Source organism: Hemicordylus capensis, chromosome 4 (genome assembly GCF_027244095.1).
Source record: "Hemicordylus capensis ecotype Gifberg chromosome 4, rHemCap1.1.pri, whole genome shotgun sequence".
NCBI lineage: Eukaryota > Metazoa > Chordata > Lepidosauria > Squamata > Cordylidae > Hemicordylus > Hemicordylus capensis.
The window spans coordinates 33,208,512-33,233,641 of NC_069660.1; the positions used below are offsets into that span (position 1 = coordinate 33,208,512).

General features: G+C 44.6%; 1 protein-coding gene and 2 long non-coding RNA genes across 5 annotated transcripts; 2 read left to right on the plus strand and 1 right to left on the minus strand.

Annotated features, from left to right (window-relative positions):
- Positions 1–1,682: 1,682 nt before the first annotated feature.
- On the plus strand, positions 1,683–24,877 carry LOC128324394 (uncharacterized). 3 transcript variants are annotated; one of them, XR_008306828.1, is made up of 3 exons: positions 1,683–1,829; positions 21,581–21,833; positions 24,648–24,877. It is a non-coding gene; the product is annotated as an uncharacterized LOC128324394 (long non-coding RNA). The 3 variants fall into 3 exon arrangements; XR_008306827.1 differs by lacking the exon at positions 1,683–1,829 and adding an exon at positions 16,910–17,176; XR_008306829.1 differs by lacking the exon at positions 1,683–1,829 and adding an exon at positions 19,056–19,158.
- Positions 9,415–13,811, plus strand: TP53RK (TP53 regulating kinase). Its single transcript, XM_053248924.1, has 2 exons — positions 9,415–9,724; positions 13,212–13,811. Exons 1-2 carry the CDS (start codon positions 9,433–9,435, stop codon positions 13,688–13,690), a joined length of 771 nt encoding a protein of 256 aa, XP_053104899.1. The 5' UTR covers positions 9,415–9,432; the 3' UTR covers positions 13,691–13,811.
- On the minus strand, positions 15,013–17,574 carry LOC128324393 (uncharacterized). Its single transcript, XR_008306826.1, has 2 exons — positions 16,698–17,574; positions 15,013–15,695 (listed from the first exon to the last, which is right to left on the minus strand). It is a non-coding gene; the product is annotated as an uncharacterized LOC128324393 (long non-coding RNA).
- Positions 24,878–25,130: the final 253 nt, after the last annotated feature.

Below are 25,130 nucleotides of genomic sequence, written 5' to 3' on the forward strand. Positions count from 1 at the left end.
TGGGGCCCCCAGGTTCTTTGAACCCCATCCACTCCATTATAGCTATGCCCCGGATGTAGCTATAATTGAGCGGATGGGTTCAAAGAACCCAGGGCCCAGAGCTCTAGAGGGCCCCTCAGCTCCACCCTTTCCTATTCTCTTCATTATCTGCAGGGAGCAGACCACATTGAGGTGCTTCACAGCAATAGTGTAAATCTGTGTATCTTAGTCACTGTTTCTCCTTTGACTGGTCTGCTTGGTTGTCACTTTGCTCACATATCTAAGACAGATGCAAAAAAGGAAAGGATTCCTTTAGCTTAAATGGAGAAAAGAGGATTTTGGCAGGTGTGGTTTTCCTTAACTCTGAAAGGCAAACAGTCCCTGCCACAATTCTCTCTTCCACATAGCTATCAGAAGTCCTGGCATTCTGCCCTCCCCATATCTGGTCACCTCATCAACTCACAGATCTCAAATAATTAAGGTCCATCTTTATAACTCAACAAAACCCTTAGGATTTTCAGCCAGTTTGTGTAGCTCTGCTTTTAACAGTGGCTTGATGTACAAACATGTTTATCTCAATGGAAAAGTTTCCCTTGCTCAGTGGTGTAAGAAGCTCTAAAGGGGCCTGTGTGAAAGAATTGGACGTGGGCCCCATCAGGTAATTTCCCAATAGGGATCAATGGGAAGCTCAACAATATTTATAATTCTGACACCTCTCCGCTAGGGCAGGGTTTCTTAACCGTGGGCCCCCAGATGTTGTTGTTGGACTACAATCCCCAGAATCCCCAGACATGGCCTTTGTGGCTGAGGATGATTGGAATTGTAGTCCAACAACATCTGGGGGCCCAAGGTTAAGAAACCCTGCGCTAGGGGGTGTGCATGAACCAAAAATTGCAGTTCAGCTTGAATTCGAATCACATGCTGCCGAACCAGTTCGGTTGAACCGACCAGCGGTTTTGTTTGACCAAACTGGCTCAGCGGTTTGGCTGGCTAATACTTGTAAAGGGGAATATGGTGAGGATTCCTTTTAACAAGTAAAGGGGTGTGGATCCTGGAAATGCTGAAGGGCAGCTGCGTGAGGGCAGCAAGAGAGGTAGAAAGGTTCTTTCTTGGCTGGTGCAGCGGCTTGTGCTGCCACTTGTCCCTCGGTGCACCCCCAAGCGTACATGCTGCTTTCTTTAGGAAGCTGCCCACGTGGCAGCGGTGGTGGCAGCGGCGTTGTGGATTTTGTGGCTTTCTTTTTCCTAAAGAAAGCACTATGCATACTTGTGGCTGTGCCGGGGGCCGTGAGCAGCAGCGCTGGCCAGATAAGAACCTTTCTAACTCTCTTGCTGCCCCCTTCACTATTGAACCCTTTGCATGAACCTGGCTTGGTCTGGTTCGATCGCGGACTGAACCACCCCTGATTCAGTTAGTGATTGAGCTGCCGAACCAGCCTGGTTTGAGGTGAAGTGGTTGGGCAGCAAAAGGTTTGTGCAGACCCCTATCATCAGCACTCCCTCCAAATTAGCATAGGGCTGGTATAAAACGTGTATGTTTATAATGTAGATAGGTACCCATCAGCTACATCTCTCCCCAGTGGTGAAGGATGGTGCTTTGCCCCCACCTCTGCAGTTGGCCATTATGACATCAGCGGTGGTTTCTCTGTTATGATGCGCTCATTGTCTCCTTGGTGATGGCTAAAGCTCCATCACCAAGCTTAAGCCATCAAGGTCTAGATGATGTAGGTAGGAGAAGCAGTAGCATTTCACAGAGGAGCTTGGTTCCACTGCTCTCACCCCTAGATGGGATAATCATGGCAAAGCAGTTGTGGTCCTTTTAAATATACAAATGAGTGGTAAGGCTGCCAGGTAAGAGTATCATTTTATTCTAGAACAGGAAAATTTGTATCAGCTGGAGGTGGTTTGAAACCAACCCATCCAGCAGATGAGGCAAGTAAATGCCAAATTATTTTGCTCCCTTTCTTTGGCTCTGTAAATAACTTTTGCCAAGGCTTAATTCTAGAGATGGTATCATAGGGGAAAGGATATTGGAGCAGATTTTTCACTCTGGAAATACTTGAACAGGAAACTATAGACAAATGAACAACAATAAGACAACCTGAGTTTTGGGAATCATCTGGAAAAGGGTGCCACCAAGCTTAGGAAAGTAAAGTTATAACAAAAATTGTGACACAAGGTAACTGATAAGGAATGATACAAGGTAAGGCACATAACTTGTTGCACTGTTTTAGAAAAAGGGAAGCGAAAACCTTCAGTTATTAACATCATCAACACAGAGGTAAGTGTGGTATTGCTAAAGAAAGCAGCCATTTGGTTCTTTGCTAGATAATGAGAGGCAACACCATCACAACGTGCTTTATTAGCAGGAAATGGTTTGGCTTGAAATGCATGGATTTCAATCAGTTTAAGAAAGCAAGAAACACCTAACAAAGTCTGATGATACACATCACTGCACTGTTTCAGGAAGGAGGAATTATAAAAGATCACAGGTGGTCATTCACCACCAACATGGAGGCAAGTCCTCAAGATGCAAGTCCTTTCTTGCCAAAGAAAATGGCTACTTGATTTCTTTTCTGGCCACCTGGCCTTTTCAAACCAATCACAGAATACATATATGATGGTTAAATGTTGATCTGATCTCTCTCTCTCTCTCTCTCTCTCTCTCTCTCTCTCTCTCTCTCTCTCTCTGTTATTTTTCCAAGGTACATAAAAACAGACCTTTGTCTTGCATGGGAACATATACGGGCCAGGCTACCTTTTTTCTGATTGGTTGGCAACTATAACGAAGTCATAAACTGACAAATCAATCATTCGAGTTTATGTTACAAGTTTCCTGGAGATGCTTCAGCATTTTTAAAATTTAAAATATCAGTGTATAACTTGTAGAAGGGCTTTAACGTTTGTTTTAAAAAGTATAGTTTGGCGTTCAACAATTGTGCTGCTCTTTACAGAGGATTGATGACTGTGGCAGGCATTCACATTGTCAATGGAAAAAATTAAATAAAATAGAAAATGAGGCCATTTTTTAGAAATGACACCTGCTAAATGAGCAAAGAGACACCTGCTAAATGAACAAAAAGATTTAACTCCCCACCCCCAAGTCCTTTAAGGCCTAATCCGCCCATCGGGGTGATTTTCAGGAGTTAGGGGGGATTTTTTGGTCGTGATCCCCATAACCCCATTTCCAATTGTTTTCTATGTCACCCCAACTGTGAATTCGCAGACTTCCCCAAATGAGCAGGGCTACTACATTTGAGCTACTCTGTGTAGCTCGATCTGCAGCAACTATTTGTTTTGTGCCATGACACAGTTTCCCTTGCTGACTTGTGCATCTCAAAGCTCTCTCTCAAAAAAACAGGCCAGGCCTGTTTCCCTAGGCATTTCATTATTTTTATATGCATTTGCCAGCTTCCTTAGATTTTTCACATGACTCCTTTTATTTTCTTTGACGTGAAACTGGCTGGTTGGTTCCAACTTTGATTTAACCTCCTTACCAACTCTAGGGGGGAAAAACACCTTGGTGGTTTAGGTATTACCATTATTTCACACTATGATTACTAGACGTTCTCCAGCAGGCACAGTCTAGTCTCAACTTTGTGGATTGTTTCATATTTATTTCCAAGTATGTTCCATCTTTATTTCCATTTACTTTCAATATTTATATCCATCTTATTGTTTTTTTTAAAAAGACATACCCAAAGTAGCTAGTAGGATCTAGTATGTGGAAGACTGGGTGGTGGTTTTGTTTTTGTTTTAACCACTTGCTACATTTTAAAGAACATTTTTATTAGCCTAACATTGATTGGAAAACAAGACAAGCTTCCTCCAATTCCTTTCCCAGAGATCTCATCCTAGATTAGAAGCACTCTGTTTAATTCAAAATATTATCTCAGTTTTGATACTGGTCAGCGGAAGGTGCCAAACACAGCATACTAGTATAATGATATTTCATTAGGGCAGGCATCCCCAAACTGCGGCCCTCCAGATGTTGCTGAACTACAACTTTCAGCATACCCAGCCACAAAAAATTGTGTCTAGGGATGCTGGGAGTTGTAGTTCAGCAACATCTGGAGGGCCGCAGTTTGGGGATGCCTGCATTAGGGGACTGCAAGAGGGCATTTGCTTGTAGGAAAGGTTTAACAGGCTCTCGGGTGTAATATAATTACTTGGGTCTCTCTGATCCATGAGCACAATCTATTTTTCAGAAGAGATTTCTAATGTTACTATTCAAATGCAGTGGTACCAAAAACATGGCAACTGGTTATGTTTGGCTTGTAGTGTTACGGGCTTGGACTGGAGCTACACATGTAGCAGAATTAGTTCTGAGGTGGTAGAATGGACTATACTACTTCAGAATACTCCCCCATGGAAAATACTGCAAGTAGGTGCCCATTACTTAACAACGTTGCACTTTTCTAAATTTCGGGTCTCATTTCCTCGGGCTCGGTTAAACGTGTTGCCCTCTTCTCTTTTGGAACGGAGGTTTGCTAAAGACCAATCTGCTATGGTTTTTTGCCCTTGGTTAAGAGCCCCTGGTGGCGCAGTGGTAAAACTGCCGCCCTGTAACCAGAAGGTTACAAGTTCGATCCTGACCAGGGGCTCAAGGTTGACTCAGCCTTCCATCCTTCCGAGGTCGGTAAAATGAGTACCCAGAATGTTGGGGGCAATATGCTAAATCATTGTAAACCGCTTAGAGAGCTCCGGCTATAGAGCGGTATATAAATGTAAGTGCTATTGCTATTGCTTGTGGTGCTGGCCTCCTGGAAACTGTCACCCATGTTCTGCTATATTGTTCTTTGTATCGGGATGCTAGAGAAGAACTTATTTCCCCTTTGTTACTCAAATTTCCTGGGAGGTGTGAGTGTTTTTATACATATTACTGTCTCGCGGATGTAAGCTCTGAGATTACAAAAATTGTAGCAAAATTTTTTTATATTGCCATTAGGTTAAGGTCTCAATTAAGTGCTTAACTGTGGGAGCTGTTTATGCTTTTAAAACTAATTTTTAATGAATGACTGTATTTTGTTTTGTTGTGTTTTAGTATTGTTGTATTGGATATGTTTGTTATTTCTATTTCTGCTGGCCAATGGCTGTAATAAAATTGATGATACTGCAAGTAAAAAAAAAGCCTACCACCCCAGGAACAAGGTTCTGGCCCAGCCCGCTCTCTATCATACTAGTTTTCAACCTGCAGGGTACTTTTTTTATAAAGGGAAACCTTTACAAAAGTTATCCCTCATCAGCATCTGCAGTGGTACAATCCATACTATCACCTTAATTTGTGAATATGCAAACTAAAGTCTGGTTCAGACATTATGCTGTATGAGTGTAAGATGTCTGTACACTCATACATGTGTGTGTGTGAATGACTGCATCTGTGTCCATTTAAAAAGTGAGCCTGGATACAGGTCCTTCAAATGCATGGTACAGATAGGAAGTGTACTTCTGTACCTCCTTTCAACATAATATGTGAATGACTGTACCTGTGCACAGATTTGTACCTTTGTACACTGTATACTTGTTGTATGAGTGTTGAACATAACATGAAAATGGATTGTTAATGAAACTGCCCCGGGGTGATTGGTGAACACCCCTAAATAAAGTATGTAGTAACTTAAGTACACCACTCTGGGCTCCTTGGAGGAAGAGGGGGATATAAATGTAGTAATAATAATAATATAAATAAATCTATGTTCTGGCTTACATGGGAAAATTAGCTCAGTAAGGACAGTTTCATGTCAGATTTAATTTGCACAAAGCTGTGGACTCAGGAAATGACTGGACTGAGACAAGATTTAAATTTCAAAATCAAAAGAAGGTATTTATTGTAGGGAGGGGTACAGCAGAAAGAAATGTGTGGTTAAAGCAATATTACTACTAAAAATACATTTAACTGCAATGAGGCATTTTAGCTTAAAGTCCTAATTGTGTAAATTCCCAGGTGGACAAGAGAAAGAGGCTTTTAGAGAAGGGTGAGGCTGGATTTAAGAAAGGGGAATAGAGATAGAATTGGGCCCAGTGAGTGGCAAATGTTCATATCACCTGATCTGGTCGAAAGGAGGATCTCAAGGCTCCTGGAACCACTGAGGGAATTTGTTCCTCCAGGACAGCTTGGGCAAAGGCAGGTGCAAGAAGGTTGGAGGGTGAATCCACAAGGTTGCTTCCTCCATGGGACCAGCTTCCCATGTTAGCAAGGAAGACTGGGCAGATCAGGCTGGGCAAGAAAGCTGATCTGAAGGGTGGCACGAAGAACTGAGCACAGCCTGGCATGGCCTGTGGACAGTAAATTGTCCAAACAGCAACTGGTGACTCCAAGGCGGACCCCAGATGGTGGAGCTTGGTGACGTGACAGTTGCTCTTCTGAACGAGAGCTGTTATATGGAGTCCCCCAGGGCTCCATTCTGTCACCAATGCTTTTCAATATTTACATGAAACTGCTGGGTGAGGTCATCAGGAGATTTGGTGCTGGGTGTTATCAGTATGCTGATGACACCCAAATCTACTCTCTTTCATCTGCTTCATCAGGAAATGGCGTTCATTCCCTAAATACCTGCCTCCAGGCAGTAATGGGCTGGATGAGGGATAACAAATTGAAGCTGAATCCAAGCAAGACAGAGGTGCCCATTGTAGGGGCTCAGAATCTGAGAGATAAGTTAAATCTCTCTGTGCTGGATGGGGTTACACTCCCCCGGAAGGAGCAGGTACGCAGCTTGGGGGTACTCCTGGATCCAGGCCTCACTCTGGTATCTCTGGTGGAGGCTGTGACCAGGAGTGCTTGTTATCAGCTTAGGCTGATTCGACAGCTGCGTCCATTCCTAGAGAAAGATGACCTCAGAACAGTGGTGCACCAGATGGTAACCTCCAGGCTTGACTACTGTAATGTGCTCTACGTGGAGCTGCCTTTGTATGTAGTTCGGAAACTTCAGTTAGTTCAAAATGCGGCAGCAAGGCTGGTCTCCGGGGCAACCCAGAGAGACCATATTATGCCTGTTTTGAAACAGCTGCACTGGCTGCCGATATGTTTCCAAGCAAAATACAAAGTGCTGGTTATTACCTTTAAAGCCCTGAATGGCTTAGGTCCAGGTTACCTTAGAGAGTGCCTTCTTTGGTCTGATCCCCACCGCACGCTAAGATTATCTGAGGAGGTCCGGCTCCAGTTGCCACCAGCTTGTCTGGTGGAGACCCAGAGGTGGGCCTTCTCTGTAGCCGCTCCTGGACTGTGGAATGCGCTCCCTGCAGACATCCGTAATTTGAATTCTTTATTGGAATTTAGGAGAGCCCTAAAGACCTACCTGTTCGGCCTGGCCTTCCAGTGCTCTTAAATTGTTAAAGGGTCTTTGATGTTTGTGAACTGCCCTGAGCTATTTTGTAATGGCAGTATAAAAATAGAATGAATGAATAAATAAATAAGGTAGTGGGTATGCAAAGAGCACATTGGATCATGAAATTGAGATTTCTTATACCTCAGAACATAGCCTGGGGGTACATTCCAATTGACCATTTTTGTTGGATAGGTGTGTTGGGTGCAACCAGCAAGGATTCAATTGTTGCTGATCGCTCTTCCTGCATGTAACAATGTGAGAATTGCCGAGGCATGCCAAGGGTTTTGTCATGAAAGCAGAGTGCATAGACATGAGAAGAAGAAATCTGCATGGATGAAAGGTCCAATAATCTTTTAAAGAGGCTTTTTAATGCTCCATCTTTGGTTATATCTGGTAGTTTCTTTAGTTTTTAGTTTTTATAATTCTCAATTTTTAGCTTTTAAAATAACTTTTAATTTGAAACTTAATACTGATTGTGGTCTTTTGCCTGAGTTTTAAATTGTTTACTTAATTTGGTTAATTGCATTACTTTTATTTTTACATTGTATCTATTTTATTGTTGTGATTTGTCCCGAGCAGTAATGTACTGGAGGGGTGGGGATAATTATTTTAAATAAATAATAAATAAATAATCCAATCAGTACTTTTAATGGGTGCAGCCTGATAGGCAGCCCACCCCAATGGCCACACCCGAGGTTCTATTACAAGATTTCAAGCCTAGTTCCCAGTGCTGCTCCACCATGGTGCCCTTCCTGAGGTGTCCTTTCTCTCCTGCCTCCTGGGTGTAGTGGCGGCAACCTCCCTTTGCTCTGCTGGCCACTATACATGGGTGAGGTGAGAGAGAAGGGGCAGTGCAGGAGGCCTATTCTGGGCTGCTCCATCAGGGAGGTGGCTGCTGCTGCGGTGGCCCCAGAAAGAATTGATGGCGGTCTAAGCAGCAGCTGCTCATGAGTTCTTCCAATCTGTGTGCACAATTACAGCTCTGCCCCTGCTAGTTTCCTAATCCTACAGGGCTTGAATCTCATGGGGTATTCATTCAGAAGAGCAGTCTGAATTGTCATCCACAAAGGATGGAGGATACTCCTCCTAACAGAAGACAGAAAGAATGGTATTATTTATTTCATTTATTATCCCATTTCTATTCCACTTTTCATTAAAATAACCCCAAAGTTTACAATTAAAACAATGCACAATTAAAATACAAATTAAAAATACAAATATTAAATATAAAAACATCTCTATTTAAAAGTTTAAAAACCTATATAAAACAGTAATGCACAAAACAGAGAACAGCAGCTGTAAAATCTGTACTCTCATATAAAAGCCTGGGTGAAGAGCCATGTTTTTAGCTGTTTTCTAAAAACTGTGATGAAGGCTGAGGAGCGGATGCCCCAAGGAGAGCATTCCAAAGCCTGGAGGCAATGACTGAGAAGGCCCTGTCCCAAGTGTTGGACAGCTGAGATGGAGCAAAGCCCTGTCCAATGACTTCATCAAATGGGCAGAAACCCTTGGGAGCAGTGTTCTCTGAAATTTTTTTCATCTGTGTGTGGAATGAGTTTTGTTCTGGGTGGCAGAATCAAGGCAGTGTCCGTGCATGCGCATTTGGAATGGGGCCTTCTTGATTCAACCTGAGCGGGATCTAAAATTAACTGAGCGGACCTCAAAAGACTTGTGAGGGAACACTGCTTGGGAGCAGGTGTTTTCCACCCCAGCAATTGTACCTCAGTTCAAATGTAGTCCAAGATAAAATCAATTGCAGTCCTATATTCAGTTAGGTGGCAAACTATTGGGATAGCAAGAGCAGCATATTATTTCCGTTTAGAAAGCAAAGGGCTTGAATCCCTGCTGAGAACCTGGGAAAAAGTACCGGTGTGTGTCCCTGCAGCGCTACACTGCAAGGGAAACTGTGCATGCCACTTCTTAACAAGCAGCCGTGTTCTAATGTGGGTAAAAAACACATAAGAGCAGGAAAGAATGACACCACTCGGAAAGCAAACCAAAGTCTAGTAGATGTTGCCTTCGGGTGTTTCCGCCACCGCATCCGAGGATTCCCGAAGGCCGAGTAACCCGTCCTCACACGTCCTCCAGAGGGAATATTCGCACGGTACGCCACGTACGTACTACCGCGCATGCGTAGTAAGGAGGAAAGCCGCTCGGCCGTCGCTGTCAACATGGCCGGCCCCGGTACTGAGGGGAACACAGCTGAAGCCGAGCCTGAAGTGGCTCCTGCGTCTATACAAGGGGCTCAGCTGGTGCAGCAGGGGGCCGAGGCCCGGCTCTATAGAGGCCGGTTCCTGGGACGGCCAACTGTGATGAAACTCCGCTTCCCTAAGCGCTACCGGCATCCACAACTGGAAGAACGGCTGAGCCGCCGGAGGACGGCACAAGAGGCCCGTTCGCTGCTGCGCTGCCGACGGGCAGGTAGGGGCGGGGCTTGAGCAGGGATTGGACAGGACGGGAGTGGGTGGGGCGTTCTCGTACTTTTAATTTTTTTAAAGCTCATAAATGAGGATAGCATCAGTTTCTGTTTTCAAGGAATGTGAGAGGAATTTAAAATCTCATTATTTATATAGCACCGTCTATATACAAGGCGCTTTACAGAGTACTGATCCCTGCCCCAAGCGGATTGCAGTCTAGAAATAGGCAGAGCTTACGAAGAGGGGTAATGGAGGTGGGATAAACAAGGGAGGAATATGCAACTATTTCAGATATACAGTGCGTGCTTGGTTACAGTAGAGCGTTGTGTCAAAGGCTTCCCAGAAAAAGGATCCTAATGTTGTTTTAGTTTAAATAAAAACGGGGGAAAGGATCCTGATAGCTGCCCTTCATTCTGTTGGATAACTACAAGCATAGTCTTGTAAATATAACCTTTCTGTATTTTCCTTATTCGTTGTGTGTAGGAACTATCAGAACTGGATTTCAGAATAAAACAGGTTTTGTCTCCATTATGCAGAGAATATTAGGACTTTTGGAATACCCTAGGTTAGGGTTACCAACTATGATTGAAGCTAATCACAATTAAAAACTCCAGGATTGTTTTTAGTTGTGTCCTAGAGATTCTCAAAGAAACAAACTTGTTTTATTAGCCACAGGTGGCAAGGTGAGTGATTGGTTTCAAGTGACTTGAGCTTGAATGTGGTTCCCCCCCCTTCTCTTTATTTAAACTAAAACAAACAAAGATGATAATCCACATGGATGGTTATATAATCAAAATGGGGAAAAAAGTTTATTCTTTACAGGCAAATCTTCAATTCAACTAATCTCAAGAATACCTAGGAACATTATACTAGAACACCAGGCAAAGTATTAAAAATGGTAACACTCATTTTCTAGACAATCTGTAGAATACCTGATGTTGAAGAGCAATGTATATAACAATGGGTATTTTAATAATACTTAGCAGTTGTATAAGTAAATATTATTAAGATACTTTTTGGAAGTGGGCAAAGCACTTAATATATATTAATCTGATATGATCCTTACAACAATCCTGTAAGGTAAGCAAGTGTTGTCCCCATATTGCAGCTGAGGCTGAGATGGAGTGGCTGGCCTAAGGACACCTAATGAGTTCATGGCAGAAGCAGGATCAGAGCCAGGGAAGTCCTCACTCTCTCAGCAACTATACCATACTCTGCAGGACTACTCTCTACCAAATACCTGACTGCTTTATTTTGAATCATTTTAGCAGAGTACTGCAATGGAAGCCCACCAAGATATGGCATGTGCGTTGGTGCTTTAAGGACACAACAGCCATCTAGAGGTGGTGGAGTCTTGCTCAGCCTTTCAGACTTGCTGCAGCTAAAAAGAGCACAGTCTCACTTGGACTATTGTTGGAGTCAGTTATCTACTGTATAGGACAAGTCCAGATTCTGCAGTTAGCCTTGTATGTCTGGGCAATCCTGCCTAGATTGTTTGGTTCATAAAAACACAAATCATGCATTAATATTTGCTTCAGTTCTTTTAATAAAAATATTTAATAACAGAATAGAGTATCTTTGAATGAATAGCTTTATTACGATCAGTGATCAGTTATATATACAAACATGATACTACATTCAGATAAGAAGTAAATCATACAGAATACACCAACATAGAAGCCTCATGTAACAACATCTAAAAAGAAGGGCTGGAGGTTCGCTGTTGACAGATCTCAACAGCAGCTGCACAAAATCTGGCAACATTGTAGGTGGTAGGTTTCCTATCTGCAAGGAGGAGTGTGGCATAAAATTCAGCAGTCCACCCGGGAAAGCATGTTAGCAAGGGAGAAATAAGACTGCACTGGTTACCTTTATAAAAAGGACAAACAGCAGCACATGGTGGACAGATTCGACCTCACCTGAGCCACAGGTGCAAAAACGACTGGTTATGAGGATTAAAAATCCATGCTTTAAAAATAACAGGATTAAAATCCATGCTTTTGTTTCCACCCTCTGGAGGCTGTTTCCAACCTCAATGCTGCGTTGGAGATACATTGAGAGGCCCTTAATTAACTTGGATTGACAGCCAACAACCTGGATGACATTAGAAAGGCAGGATGCCTCTGAGTTCAAGTTGCAGGGGAGTAAGCAGGAGAGAGGGCATGCCCTCAACTCCTGCTGTAGGCTTCCAGTGGCATCTGGTGGGCCACTGTATGAAACAGGATGCTGGACTAGATGGGCCTTGGGCCTGATCTAGCAGGGCTGTTCTTATGTTCTTATGTATTATCTCTAGGGGCCCAGTTGTGTGCCATACAAAAGTTGGGCCAATGATTTAGCAGCAAATAACTTTAACACTGCGGGGATAACATCTCCACCTTTGGAGTGAAAGAATCTTAGCATTGCTGAAGCACTTCTTTGTGCCTGTTGGGCGACGTAGTCCACATGGGCCTTCCATGACCCAGTGGCATAAAAAAACACACCCAGATATTTAAAACTATTGACCTGCTCTATACAATGTCCTTCTATATGCCAGTTAAATCTTTAGGCCTCTTGACAAAGACCATCTCTTTGGATTTCTGGAAGTTAATTACCAAGTGGTTGTCCTTGCAAATAAGTGGCCAAGAGCCTAAGCTCTCTCCTAAGGTCCACAGGAGTTCGTGAAATGATAGCAGTGTCATCTGCATACAGCAGGTTTGGGATAGCTGCGCCTGAAATTGTTGGGGAATATAGAGTATCTTTTTCTTATCTTTTAGATTTCTAGGAATAAATACAGTGCTTAGGGAAAGGATGTAATCTTTTTTCATGCTTTCCTAAGCCTGCCTTAAGATCTGTAGAATTTCTAGGACTTGCATGATCAACCCATGCATTTTATGTAATTTTCATTTAGCTGTGTTCAAAACTTTCTGTAACACCACTGACAGATATTAGGGATGTGCACAAATCATGATCCAATCACTGATTTGTAGCACAGCCTGGGCACCTTTAAAAGGGAGGTGGGCAGGTCTATACCTGCTCCTCTGCAGCTTCCTGCACCAGTGCTGCTTTCACCAGCACCCCTTGTACGCTGGCAGCGCTCCCCCCAGCTGTCCTCATGTGCCGGCAGTACACACATGGCCTCTGAATGGGAAGTGGCCATTGTGTGGTCAGTGTCACATGTGCGTGCTGCCACTGTGCGAGGGCAGCTGGGGGAGCGCTGCCACCACAGGAAGTTGCAGTGAGCAGCAGGTACAGACCTGCTCTCCTCCCTTTAAAGGCTGTGTTTCGAATCAGGATTTGTACACATCCCTAACAGATATACAGAATTCTTAGGTATACTGTAGCATACCTGATTTTTGTTCTTTGCTTGTAGCATATTGATTGAAAAAAAGCTTTCTTGTATCAGCAAATTTTAAGTCTTATTGCATGATTGCAGTATTCTTGGATCATCAGAAAACTGAACGTACACAGTACGAACCTTAAGGGCTAATAGTTTATGAACCTCCTCTCTTTAGGGATTTCTGCACCTGTTGTGTACTTTGTGGACTATGTTTCCAACTGTATATATCTTGAAGATATTGTGGGATCAACTACAGCCCGGGACTTTATCATCTCTGTTCAACAATCTGACAAAGATGCCAGCAACCTCATTCTGTTAGCTGAGAAGATAGGTGAGATTTTAGCCCGAATGCATGATGAAGATCTTATACATGGAGATCTTACAACTTCCAATATGCTTTTGCGACCACCAGCAGAAAAGCTGGAGCTGGTGTTGATAGATTTTGGACTGAGCTTTATTTCTGCCCTTCCTGAGGATAAAGGTGTAGATTTGTATGTCCTGGAGAAAGCCTTCTTGAGTACCCACCCAAACACAGAGGCTCTGTTTGAAGTGCTCTTGAAGAAGTACTCAGCTACATCTAAAAAATCAGCACCAGTGATTAAAAAGCTGGATGAAGTACGGCTAAGAGGAAGAAAAAGATCCATGGTTGGCTAGATAAACACAAATGCTGCATGGCAGAGGAGAAATGGAGAAAATTTAAATTTTGCATACACTTCAAAACTTGTTTAAATGTTTACAGTTATGTTGGTTTGTGAAATAAAAGTCAGATTGCTTTCATTGTCTTATATTTGTACAACAAAACTGCTTGTGATTTTAGGTAAGGCAAGTATTCCTACTGTATTCCTAAAAACATTTGAAGGCAGAAACAAATTATTGTTGAAGTAGAAGCAGCATGGTGGAATTCTTTACTTACTTTGCTAAACCAAGTGGCAATTTATACTAGGTTTTAAGAATACAGAACTACCATATGAAGACAAAATAAATGGCTGGCATGTTTCCTTATATCGGAACTATGCCACCCAATCCTGTGGTCTCAGAAAGATGGCTACTAGCCCTTCACAGCTTAGGCTAGCTTACAGTTGACAGAATCATGTTAGTTTCATAACCTCTGTGCCAAGGATAGGTTTGGAGTCCTAAGGAGAGTGAACAGGAGAATGCTTTGATGCTAGGCAGAGAGGCAGAGGTTGGCATCCATGAACACACTAGTCAGTTGTTTTAGGTATGCCCCGCTCTTCTTGTGTTGCTGCAATGCTAAGCATATTTACTCATAAATAAGTCCCACTGAGCTTACTGTTATTTACTTCTGAGCAAACGTGTTTAGGTTTGTGTTCTGTGACTGAGCAGAGGTGTCTAATTAAACTAGATTTTTAGTAATGGTTTATCCTCACTTCTCTGCGACTATGTAATGGAAGAATCTGCCTTAGTTGGGTGTTCCGGGTCATGCACGATTGGCTTCTTATATCTCCAGATGGAACTATTTTATATCATGTATTTAGTGACTTTCCTTTCTCTCAAAATTATGGGAGGGACAGATATACCTGTGTAACACATTCCAAGCTTTGTATAGGGAGTTGTACAGTATCAGCAAATCCAGTGATCATTTATGCACACCTAAGCTCCACTGAAATCAATTGGACCTAAGTATGTTTAAATCAGGTCTTGACAAATTCTAGAAATTTAACTGTGGTGCTTAGACTAGGATATTCAAGAGTTAGCATTATAAAATAAAAATATTTATCCTAGGCAGCTCTGTTTTTGTTCCAAGGACATTACTTGTAAAGAGGAAAAAGAGAAGCCCAATTTTCTCAAGTGTCCATTGTCTGGCTCCTAAATTATTCACCTGGCTCTTAGATCCAGATAGAATTTGTCAAAGCCTGGCTTAAAGTTGACTATGAGTTTATTAAAAATATTTGTACCCTGCCTTTCTCTTTAGAAAATCCAATAATCATACAAAGGAATAAAAAACTGTACAAAGATATTTTTAAAGCTTTTTTTATTTTTTAAAAAGCTAACCAGCACAAATTCCCAAAATAAAAACAGCAGCAAGGGGAAACATCATTCACAAACAACACCTCTGTGTAATAACAATTAGCTTTTACTTGCTGACATCCTGACTAAATTATTCAATAGTACTACTTAGGAGCTACTGTGTGAGGACACCTAAGTAGTATATAATTGTGATCACACTGATCTTAAAAAAAAAAAAAAGTAATTTCAAAAGATGCACCAGTTGTCAAGATATCAAATAGAATATTTGAAACAGGATATTTAAAATAGGAAGGGGCTGCATTATCAGTAACTATAGTTTAAGAATATTAGCTGCAGTTGCTACAACTAGATTATGTGTTAAACATTTTGGAAATATACAACAAAAATGCAGACTTTGTATATTAGGTATTCTGTGCTTTGACTGATAGGACTTTTACTTCATTCTGTTCACTGTTTACATTTCCACTGGACCAATATCACCATATCAACAGTATCACTTCAGCAATAGCCAAGAGCCTGATCAGAGAGAGGCAGTTTCATCAGTACGATTAAAGCTGCAGTTGTGCACGTTTACTGGAGAGTAAGCACCAATGAACATGGCATTCTTCTAGATAAACTCACATAGGGCCGGGCTGCATGGTTTCCTCTTTTCTCATATGGCATCTCTGAGCTGGTGAGCAGAGATTACATATTAATGTTCAAATTCCACCAAAGATTAATGCACTCACATTTTCCATATCAGTGTACCAGTGTTGGCAAGTTTTCATGGCTTCTACACCTTTAATCATAGCTACATAATGGCACAGTGGGGAAGTAATTTAACTAGGGAGCAAGAGGTTGCTGGTTCGAATCCCTGCTGGTATGAAACACCTATATTGGGCAGCGGTGATATAGGAAGATGCTGAAAGGCATCATCTCATAATGTGTGGGAGATGGCAATGGTAAACCCTGTATTTCTACCAAATAAAGCCACATAGCTCTGTGGTTGCCAGGAGTTGACACTGACTCGATGGCATGACTTTACCTTCACCTTGTAACATCTGCTGGAGAAAATATTTTTTGTTCAATGTCTGCCTGTTAGAGACTTAGGATCCTGCCAAGTACCTGTAGCAGCCCTTGATGAACACCTGGGATTTTTCTGGAATTTAAAAAATCTCCTCTAAGTGATTTTTTAAAAAATAGAATTTAAATAATTCTATACATGCTTTGGCAAACACAACTTACGTCCTACTATATTCAATATATGGCTTATTACTCAGTAAAGGTGCTTTAGTCTGCCATACGTTCCACATTTACCCAAGAGTAGACCTCAGAGCACATTGGGCTGGGCGGCTGCAAATTCAGAAAATTAAGCAAGCTGAAGCATCTAGATAACCGGGAGAAAACTGCTAAATCAGGGAAACGCGTTAAAAATCGAGAGACGTATCTGAAGGAAACATAAACCATTTGTTGCACAGGTTCTAGGACATGCATGTATCGCTTGAGGCAGAAGAACACTTTTACTTTTGCTCTTCTGAAAAGGGCGTGGAAGGACTTTTGAAATAGCACAGTGGCAATGCCCAGGACTGTGAGTAATCGCACGATCGTGAGTTCGAGGCTGCTGTTCGCAGTTTCCCTTCATGCAAGCGTCCTAGCGCCTCAGGCTGCCTGTGCCGGAGTCGTATTCACTTACTTGCTAGAGAAATTGTACCAGGCTAAGTGCCCGCTTCCCATGTGGATTCTGGGTTCCACCGGCCGGGGCACAATTTTGGAACACGATCGATCGCCAACCTGCTGGGCTCCCCTTCCTGGGTATTCAGTGGTGCCTCCCAGTGCCGGCTCAAGGGGTTGTAGCGCTCTTGGCCGAGCTAGTCCCTGATGCCCATTTTTCAATTGCGTGCGCGTCACCAAGCCCCGCCCCTTGCGTCTGACGTCAGCGCAGGGGCAAGGCCAATACTGGGGAAGGGGCTTCTAGCCCCTCAGCACCTCCCAGTCAGTGATTAGTTGAGAGCTGCTTTCCGTCCTTGCTTCCCATGGAGTGGGTATTCCAGGCTGCGATGGCAAGGAAGGACACACAGCCTTCAAACCACTATTTCTCAAAAATTAGGACTACACAAGCACTCTGAACAAGCATACAATTTCTCTCCCTTCAAAACAAAACAAAACCTTATGGTAGAGTAAGATTCTTAAGAGTTCTATAAAGCACTGAGACAATTAGGGAGCAAGAAGGGTGGATTGATTAAAAAAAAAACCCCACTCCCCACTGTGGCTCTAACTTGAAGCAACTAATCACCCAGCCCGAGGGAGGCACCACACAGACTGGGTGGGAAAAGCCACAACCACCGACCGTTTTGGAGAGGGCAGGGTGGGGAAGGCTGGCAGGTAAGAGCTGCCCAGCCGGTACTGAGAGCGACCAAACCCCCCAGAAAAGAGAGCGAGGAGGAGGGGAAAGAGCGACCACGAAATCACTTTTAAAAGACTCTGGTCTTTTTAACAGGCACTGGGGAGAGACAGAACGCCAGTCACTGCCTGGGCGAAGCTGCCTCAGCTGCTTCTGTTTTCTTTGGCCCGGCCGCCCCCTTGCCGCAGAGGTAGCTGGGAAATGTAGTCTGGCCGGCAGAAAAGCCCGTGGCGAAGAGGTGAAGGGGCGATGGTGAAGACTAATGCTCCCTAGAGCTGCACAGGCACATGCTGCCGGGCGAGGAAGGCAGGGGAGGGAAGCAAGCCCCGCTGTCTGCCCACTGGGGTGTCAGGCAGGGAGGAGGACCTGGCGCCCTCACCTGCTTGGCAATTGTTTAAAAGAATTTTCCCCATCCATTGCAATGCATTAGGAAGACTTCTCCATTCATAAGTATTGTGTGTGTGGCCTTAATTGCTGTGAACTCTGAGTTCAGAGTTCACAGCTGTTAAGGGCACACACTGTTCTACTTATATGAATGGGGAGAGACTCCAATGCATTGCAATGGAAGGAAAAATTCTTTCAAACTATTAATTAAAAACAAACAATAAATCCAACAAACGTGGCGGTGCCTGCGGGGAGTTGAGGCCATACTTGCCATGCCCCCAGATCCACTTTGGGGTGCCCTGGCCCCTCCAAAGGGGGGAATGGGGCTGCCTCAAATCCCCATTATTCCGTATGGGAGGAATACAAAAATTGGAAAAATCTTCAGAAATCCATCAATAATCACAGAAGTGTCTGATTGCTCTGGGGTTTGGTGGTTGGTTGGCATCCATGGGTGCCTACCACCCACCCTGGTTTTGTGCCCCTAGGTGCTCTACATACAGAATAATGGGCCAGTTCAAGTCCCCATTATACCCTATGTAGGACCTTTCAGAACTGCTTTGAATTTGAACAAACCCGGGGGGGGGGCGGGGTTCCGAGCCAAACCAAAACTGAACCTAGCCACCTGGTCTGAAGCTGGTTTGAATTCGAACCAAACAGGCCAAGCCAGTTTTGTGCACATCCCTATCAGCAGCTAGAGGGCTGAAGTTTAAGACTTCTGTTATAGACAATACTGAGCTAGGCAACTTTCTAGGTTCCATTTCCTTGAACTCTCAAACTGCCTTTGACAACAGCGTGTCCCAGTCCCTGCTTTTCTCTCTGTAATGCTGAAAAATGTGACACAGAGATACTTACTTCTTAGTAAACCCAGCCACTTTTAGTTGTGTCAGTGTAGCTGCCTCAAGGAAGTGCTTGCAAAATCATGTATATATTCCACAAAATAATGTGACCCCTCATCCAAATAATCACAAACAGAGCACATTGTTTCTAGGGCTGAAAGCCAAGGGGTGGCTTTTGATTCATGTACCAAGACGAAGTTCTCCAGGACAGCAGCATCAGTTTCTTTTTGTTTAAACAAATAGATCTGTTGTTCATTGGTGCAGATAATAACAGGATAGGCTTGGTAAATTGAAATGAATAATCTCCAACCAGGGCAATCCCAGCAAGCAGTTAGACTTGGAAGTTTAAGCCAAGAAAGTGATAAAGTACATGTAAAGAATAATTAAAAAAAAGTTTTAATACATATATTTCTTTCTTGCACCTATCTTGGGCTTGGGGACATTGGTTTTATCCCTGGGGTGGCTGTTCTCATGGTGATGGATTCCTGCAGCATATTTTTTAACCATATTTCATCAAGAGCAGCTTGCAAAAGGTAAATTTGAAAGCCCTTAACATATTTCAGCAGAGAGGTCCTTCAGGAGTGCTGTTGTTAAACAGAGTTGTTAAAATAGGTTGCCTCATCTCAAAAATAGGTTGTCACCCAATGAGTTGATTTGATTGTATGCAGTTATTTGACTGGTTAAATACCAATCTAAATATCAATTTCAGGGGAGCAATAGCATGAATCCATATATTTTACTGTATTTACCTGAATCCAAGACTAGGAGGTCATTCATACAATCAAAAACTGTGTTCTACCTAGGTTTGGGAGCTGTGTGTGCTCCCAGTTTTTGCAGGGGCGTAACCACCATTGGGCGACTAAGTTCAACGAACCCGGGCCACCGCCCCTCCGGGGCTGTGCCTTGCGGCCCTGACACCCTCCCGCGTCTGATGTCAGACACGGGGGTGCGCGCTGGTTTAGCTCCCAAACGGGGATGCATGGGTAAACGGCCAGTGCTGCATTCACAGCGCTGGCCCCGAACTAGTTCTCAAACAGGGCCAGGAGAGGCAGGTTCTCCTTTAAGGCAGGGAGAGCCGCTCCTGGCCGCGCTGCAAATACAGCGCTGGCCTGGATCTAACTCCCGAATGGGGTTGTGTAGCCCCGTTCAGGAGCCAGACCACACACCCCACATCTGATGTCAGACTTAGGAGGTGAGGCGAGTGGGTCGCCATGGTGGCCGTACACAGGCCCTTGCTGGCCTGGCTCTGCTACTGAGTTCAGTTGTGTGGAAGCAAGGTAGGAAGAAAAGCTGCCCAGGTTTTCCTCCAACCTTTCCTCCACACAAACGGATATTGGGAGCACACACAGTTCCCATACCTCGTTAGTACACAATTTTGGGTTGTGTGAATGACCTCTAGGTTTTTTCCAAGTTCTTTGTTGTTAGAAATCAGGGGGTCATGTTAAATCCAGAGTCCTCTTCCTTTTGGGTAAATATAAGTACAACCTGTATTTAACCTCTTTTTTTTTAAGGGGCTTGTCTTAAATTCAGAGTTGTCACATATTCAAGCAAATATAGTAGGCACTTTGCCACCACTGCAAGATATCCTCTATAGGATTAGAAAGAAACTGATATTGAGGCTATTCCCACGATCACTGGGAAGCAGGCTATGGGAGCTGCGGTGCATGGCAACACATGAGTGCCCCCCCCCCAACTTGGAGGCTGAAGCCAGCCTCCCAGCCTCAGGGGTCTCTCCAGGATGCCCTGTGCGCTTATGTGGGGCATCCTGGGACTTCTGGGGACCGCACGGCCCTGATCCCCTCAGCCCCCACTGGCTCTGTGATGGAGCTGGCAGTCGTGTGAGTGGCTGATCTGGCCACCCTAGGGCTGCTCTTTGATCATCTGCGGGCTAAGCCTGCTGTCCCAGCAGACCTGACAAAAGCTCTTCTCACAGATTGTGAGAAGAGTTTCATTGGCTAACATCCAAATGTGGATGCTCCTAAAATCCTGGTACTGCTCTACACTCTCCCTGATGTGTGGGCAGTCTTGTGCTCTTTTGCAGAGCTTGCCCACATTCCAGAAGTGCTCTGTTAAAGCAAAAAAAGAAAAAAGAAAAAAAAAAAGTTGCTGATAGTCAAGCAATGAGCTCTTTCTCACAAGCAGCAAGAAAGGGTTAGCGGAGAGGAATCCTCAAGAAGCTTACCTCTCCGCAGACGATCAAGGGCTCCCTCTTCAGCAGATAGAGCACTCACCTGGATGATTATCAGCTGCTACTGGTAGCTTGGGGGGTTGGGGTGCCTGGATGTGTCACCCTGCATCGCCCCGCCCCCTGGAGTGCCCATAATGCACCGTGTGAGTGTGCCCCCTCCCCTCCCTGGAGCTGGCTGGTATTCCCCTGCAATCAGCCATGGCTGGCAGACAACCACAGAAACAGGGCTAGGAGAGCGCCCACTCTCCTAATCTCATTTTAGAGGGTGGCACCAGAGGCAGGTTTGCCGCCGAGGTGCCGCTGGGATTGGGCCCGATGCCGGCGGTACACACACAGGCTGGCAAAACCGGTTCTGCCTGCATGTGTGAATAGTTTCACTGTGTTTCCACTCTGATAGATCACTTCTGGAGTGTTGGTGAGCTCTGAAAAGCATCTGCACTGTTCCACAAGAGCATGAGGCTGCCTGCATGTCGGGAGCAGTGTGGAGCACCCCCAGGAGGCTGCTCTTCATCAGCCATTTATTGAAAAATATCAGAGTTTCCCCCAAGTTCAACATACACACATTGTGCAGTCCTTTCCCCAATAGCTCTTGCATGACAGGGCTTTGCATCGTACGCAGCTGCCATCTCCCAAGGACAAGTCATCTAATCAGTTCCCAGGGCCAGGAAACCCTGGCACTCCAGCTGTTGTTGAACTACAACTCCTGTAATCCCCAGCCACAATTTATACGGCTAACCCTGAATTTTACTATCTTGTTATTTTTTCAGGGACTCCTCCAGAAGTCCTCAGGCTGAGAGGCAGAATCAGTAACTTCTCCCCAAACTTGATCAGAGCGAGATGCTTCCAGGATGCGAAGCCATTACACATGGGAATCGGTCATTCCATCTCTGTAGTGGGCAGCAGCGGTTTGCACTCCATGCAGAGTCTTCTGAGACCTGTGCAGGACTCTGTTTATGTGCAGGGTGGGACACAGTGCATTGAGAGAATGTGTAGAAAGACTGTACACTTTGCAGATGCCTGGTGAGTCCTGTCTATTTAAACAACTAAGTTGATAAGATCCTTGAACAAACATATTGCAAGTGTAAAGGAGGCCAGAAGTATGCCCAAGGAGAGCCCTGTGGAGTGGTTTGGTATATAGTGATGTGAATAGAAAGCAGCAATTAAATGAGATCTGACCAGCATTCCGGTACTTTCCCCCCTGCAGAATGAAAAGCAGCAGACTCTGGCTCTTGGCCTGAGATCTTCATCTGTAAAAATACCACATAGGGTGGCAAGGGGATTAAGTTTCGCTTACAGAGTGCTTTGAAGATGTCCATTTCTAATTATTAATATTATTGTGACGCTATTGCAATGTAGCCTTTGGCTGCTCCCTGCAAGTAAGCAGAGTGCTGGGATGGGGCTGAACAGCCACAGATTTTGTGACTGGTGAGATGTCAAGGTAGAGCCCTTGAGACGGAGATTCCAGCACTTCTGAAGTCTGGGGGCCAAACTGCATATTACCTTAATAATGTTTAGTCCTGATCTGCTTCGTTTTTCTTCATTTAATAGCAGGTACAGAGTCCCCAAGATGGATTGGAACCATAGCAGGAAGGGAAGGGGTTTTAACCCTTTGCCACCCCATGGTCATAAGAACAGCCCTACTGGATCAGGCCCAAGGCCCATCTAGTCCAGCATCCTGTTTCACACAGTGGCCCACCAGATGCCGCTGGAAGACTACAGGCAGGAGTTGACGGCATGCCTGCTCTCCTGCTGTTACTCCCCTGCAACTGGTACTCAGAGGCATCCTGCCTTTGTGGCTGGAAGTGGCCTATAGCTCTCCGATTAGTAGCCGTTGATAGACCTCTTCTCCATGAAGTTATCCAAACCCCTCTTAAAGCCACCCAGGTTGTTGGCTGTCACCATATCTTGTGGCAGAGCATTCCATAAGTGGATTATGCATTGTATGAAAAAGTACTTGTGTTTGCTGGTCCTAGATTTCCTGGCAATCAACTTAATGGGATGACCCCTGGTTCTAGTGTTATGTAAGAGGGAGAAGAATTTCTCTCTATCCACTTTCTCCACACCATGCATGATTTTATAGACCTCTATCATGTCTCCCCGCAGTCATCTTTTTTCTAAACTAAATAGCCCCAGGTGTTGTAGCCTTGCCTCATAAGAAAGGTGCTCTAGGCCCCTGATCATCTTGGTTGCCCTCTTCTGCACCTTTTCCAGTTCTACAATGTCCTTTTTTAGAGGTGGTGAACAGAATTGTATGCAGTACTCCAGGTGTGGCCGCACCATAGTTTTGTATAAGGGCATTATAATATTAGCAGTTTTATTTTCAATCCCCTTCCTAATGATATTTTTTCTAAACTAAATAGCCCCAGGTGGTGTAGCCTTGCCTCATAAGAAAGGTGCTCTAGGCATGGAACTGGCCTTTTTCACAGTTGCCGCACATTGAGTTGACACTTTCAACGAGCTGTCCACCAAGACCCCAAGATCCCTCTCCTGGTCAGTCACCAACAGCTCAGATCCCATCAGTGTATACTTGACGTTGGGATTTTTTGTCCCAATGTGCATCACTTTACACTTGCCAACAGTGAACCACATTTGCCACTTTGTTGCCCACTCACCCAGTTTGGAGAGAGCCTTTTAGAGCTCCTCACAGTCCGTTTTGTATTTCACTAACCAAAAGAGTTTGGTATCATCTGCAAATTTGGCCACCTCACTGCTTACTCCTGCTTCTAGATCATTTATGAATAAATTAAAAAGCACCGGTCCCAGTACAGATCCCTGGGGGACCCCACTTCTTACTTCCCTCCATTGTGAAAACTCTCCATTTATACCTACCCTCTGTTTCCTGTCTTTCAACCAATTAGCAATCCACACATGTACTTGTCCCCTTATCCCATGACTGCTACGTTTCCTCAGGAATCTTTGCTGAGGAACTTTGTCAAAAGCTTTTTGGAAGTCCAGGCAGGGGCGGAGCTACCATTCGGCAAACGGGTTCAAAGAACCCGGGCCGTGCCCAATCAAGGGCCACGCTTTGCGGCCCTGACATGCTCCCTGCGTCTGACGTCAGATGCGGGGGTGGTAGTTTAGCTCTCGAGCGGGGGCCGTGTGGCCCCTTCGGGAGCTAAACTAAGGCTGGTGCTGCATTTGCAGTGCCAGCCAGGAGCGGCTGTTCCCTGCAAAGGCAGGGAAAAGTCGCTCCTGGCTGCATGCTGCAAATGTAGCGCCAGCCTAACAGCTGCACACCCCCTTCAGGAGTTAAAAGGGAAGAGCCGCTCCTGGGCTGTGCTACGAAAGCAGCGCCAGCCTTAGTTTAACTGCCGAAGGGGCCGCGCGGCCCCTTCAGCAGTTAAACTGCATTGCAACTCGAACAGAGCCTCAAGCCCCCCTTCCTTTCCTCACCAAAGGGGCGGGTGGAGGAAGAGGCGAGGGCGGCGCTCAGCCTTTCCTGGTATCGGAAGCCACCCATGTTTAGGACACAGAGGAGTCTTGCAGGGTCTCTTAGGTGTAGTAGCAGAGGTGGCTCTTCTGAGGGAAGATGATGGCATTTGTCCAAAGCGGCCCCGTGGCCCTCTGTGCCTTTCTGTTGCTGCTGCTGCAGTCCGGTGGTGAGTGAAGAGTTCAGGGAAGCCCAACTCCACGAATTGGAGGCAGGAGGGAGGAGATATGGAGTGCGAAGCACCGCTGGCTGGTTACCCCAGGAAAGATGCCTCCTAGGAGCAGCTGAGCCACAAGGGGCAGGGAGATGGCTGCTGCTGGGATACATATCGTGCATTCTAAAGATATTGCAGCATGATATGTATCCACATTGTAGCAGACAGTGTTGTGTTTTTATTTTCATAGTCCGTGAGGAAGCTATGGTGAAAAAAAACTGGTACCTACGCAGTTTTCAAGGACTACTCTTATGCATTTTGGAACTCTGGAAATCTGAACATATCCACCTCAGTCAGCTGCTCAAGGCTTCGAACTTGGAATTCATCTATCTTAGTCAGCTGCTCTGCTTCCTGGATCTAGAATGTGTGCACCTATAACTCTTCATTTCTTCAGGTTTATTATCAAAGACATTAACGATACATTAAAGAAACATTAGAAACTATACTCTCTGGGTCCATATAGGAGCTTGGCTCCTCCTTTGTGCACATTATGTTTGACAGCAATATATGAATATATGAATTGATTATACCATTTATTTAGTATTTATTTTTCCACTGCATTTGTGTGTTCCATTAACACAGTATTCTGATTGGGATACATAATGAGCAATTTCCACAGAGGGAAAAGTGCCACTCGTGATCGACTCAGAGATAGGAGGCACATGTGGGGTTG

Excerpts from the sequence above, each read along its gene's own strand:
- TP53RK (XM_053248924.1), top strand. The coding sequence starts at position 9,433 with ATGCGTAGTAAGGAGGAAAGCCGCTCGGCCGTCGCTGTCAACATGGCC. Across the intron at positions 9,725-13,211 it reads GCTGCGCTGCCGACGGGCAG|GGATTTCTGCACCTGTTGTG; the intron begins GTAGGGGCGGGG and ends TCCTCTCTTTAG.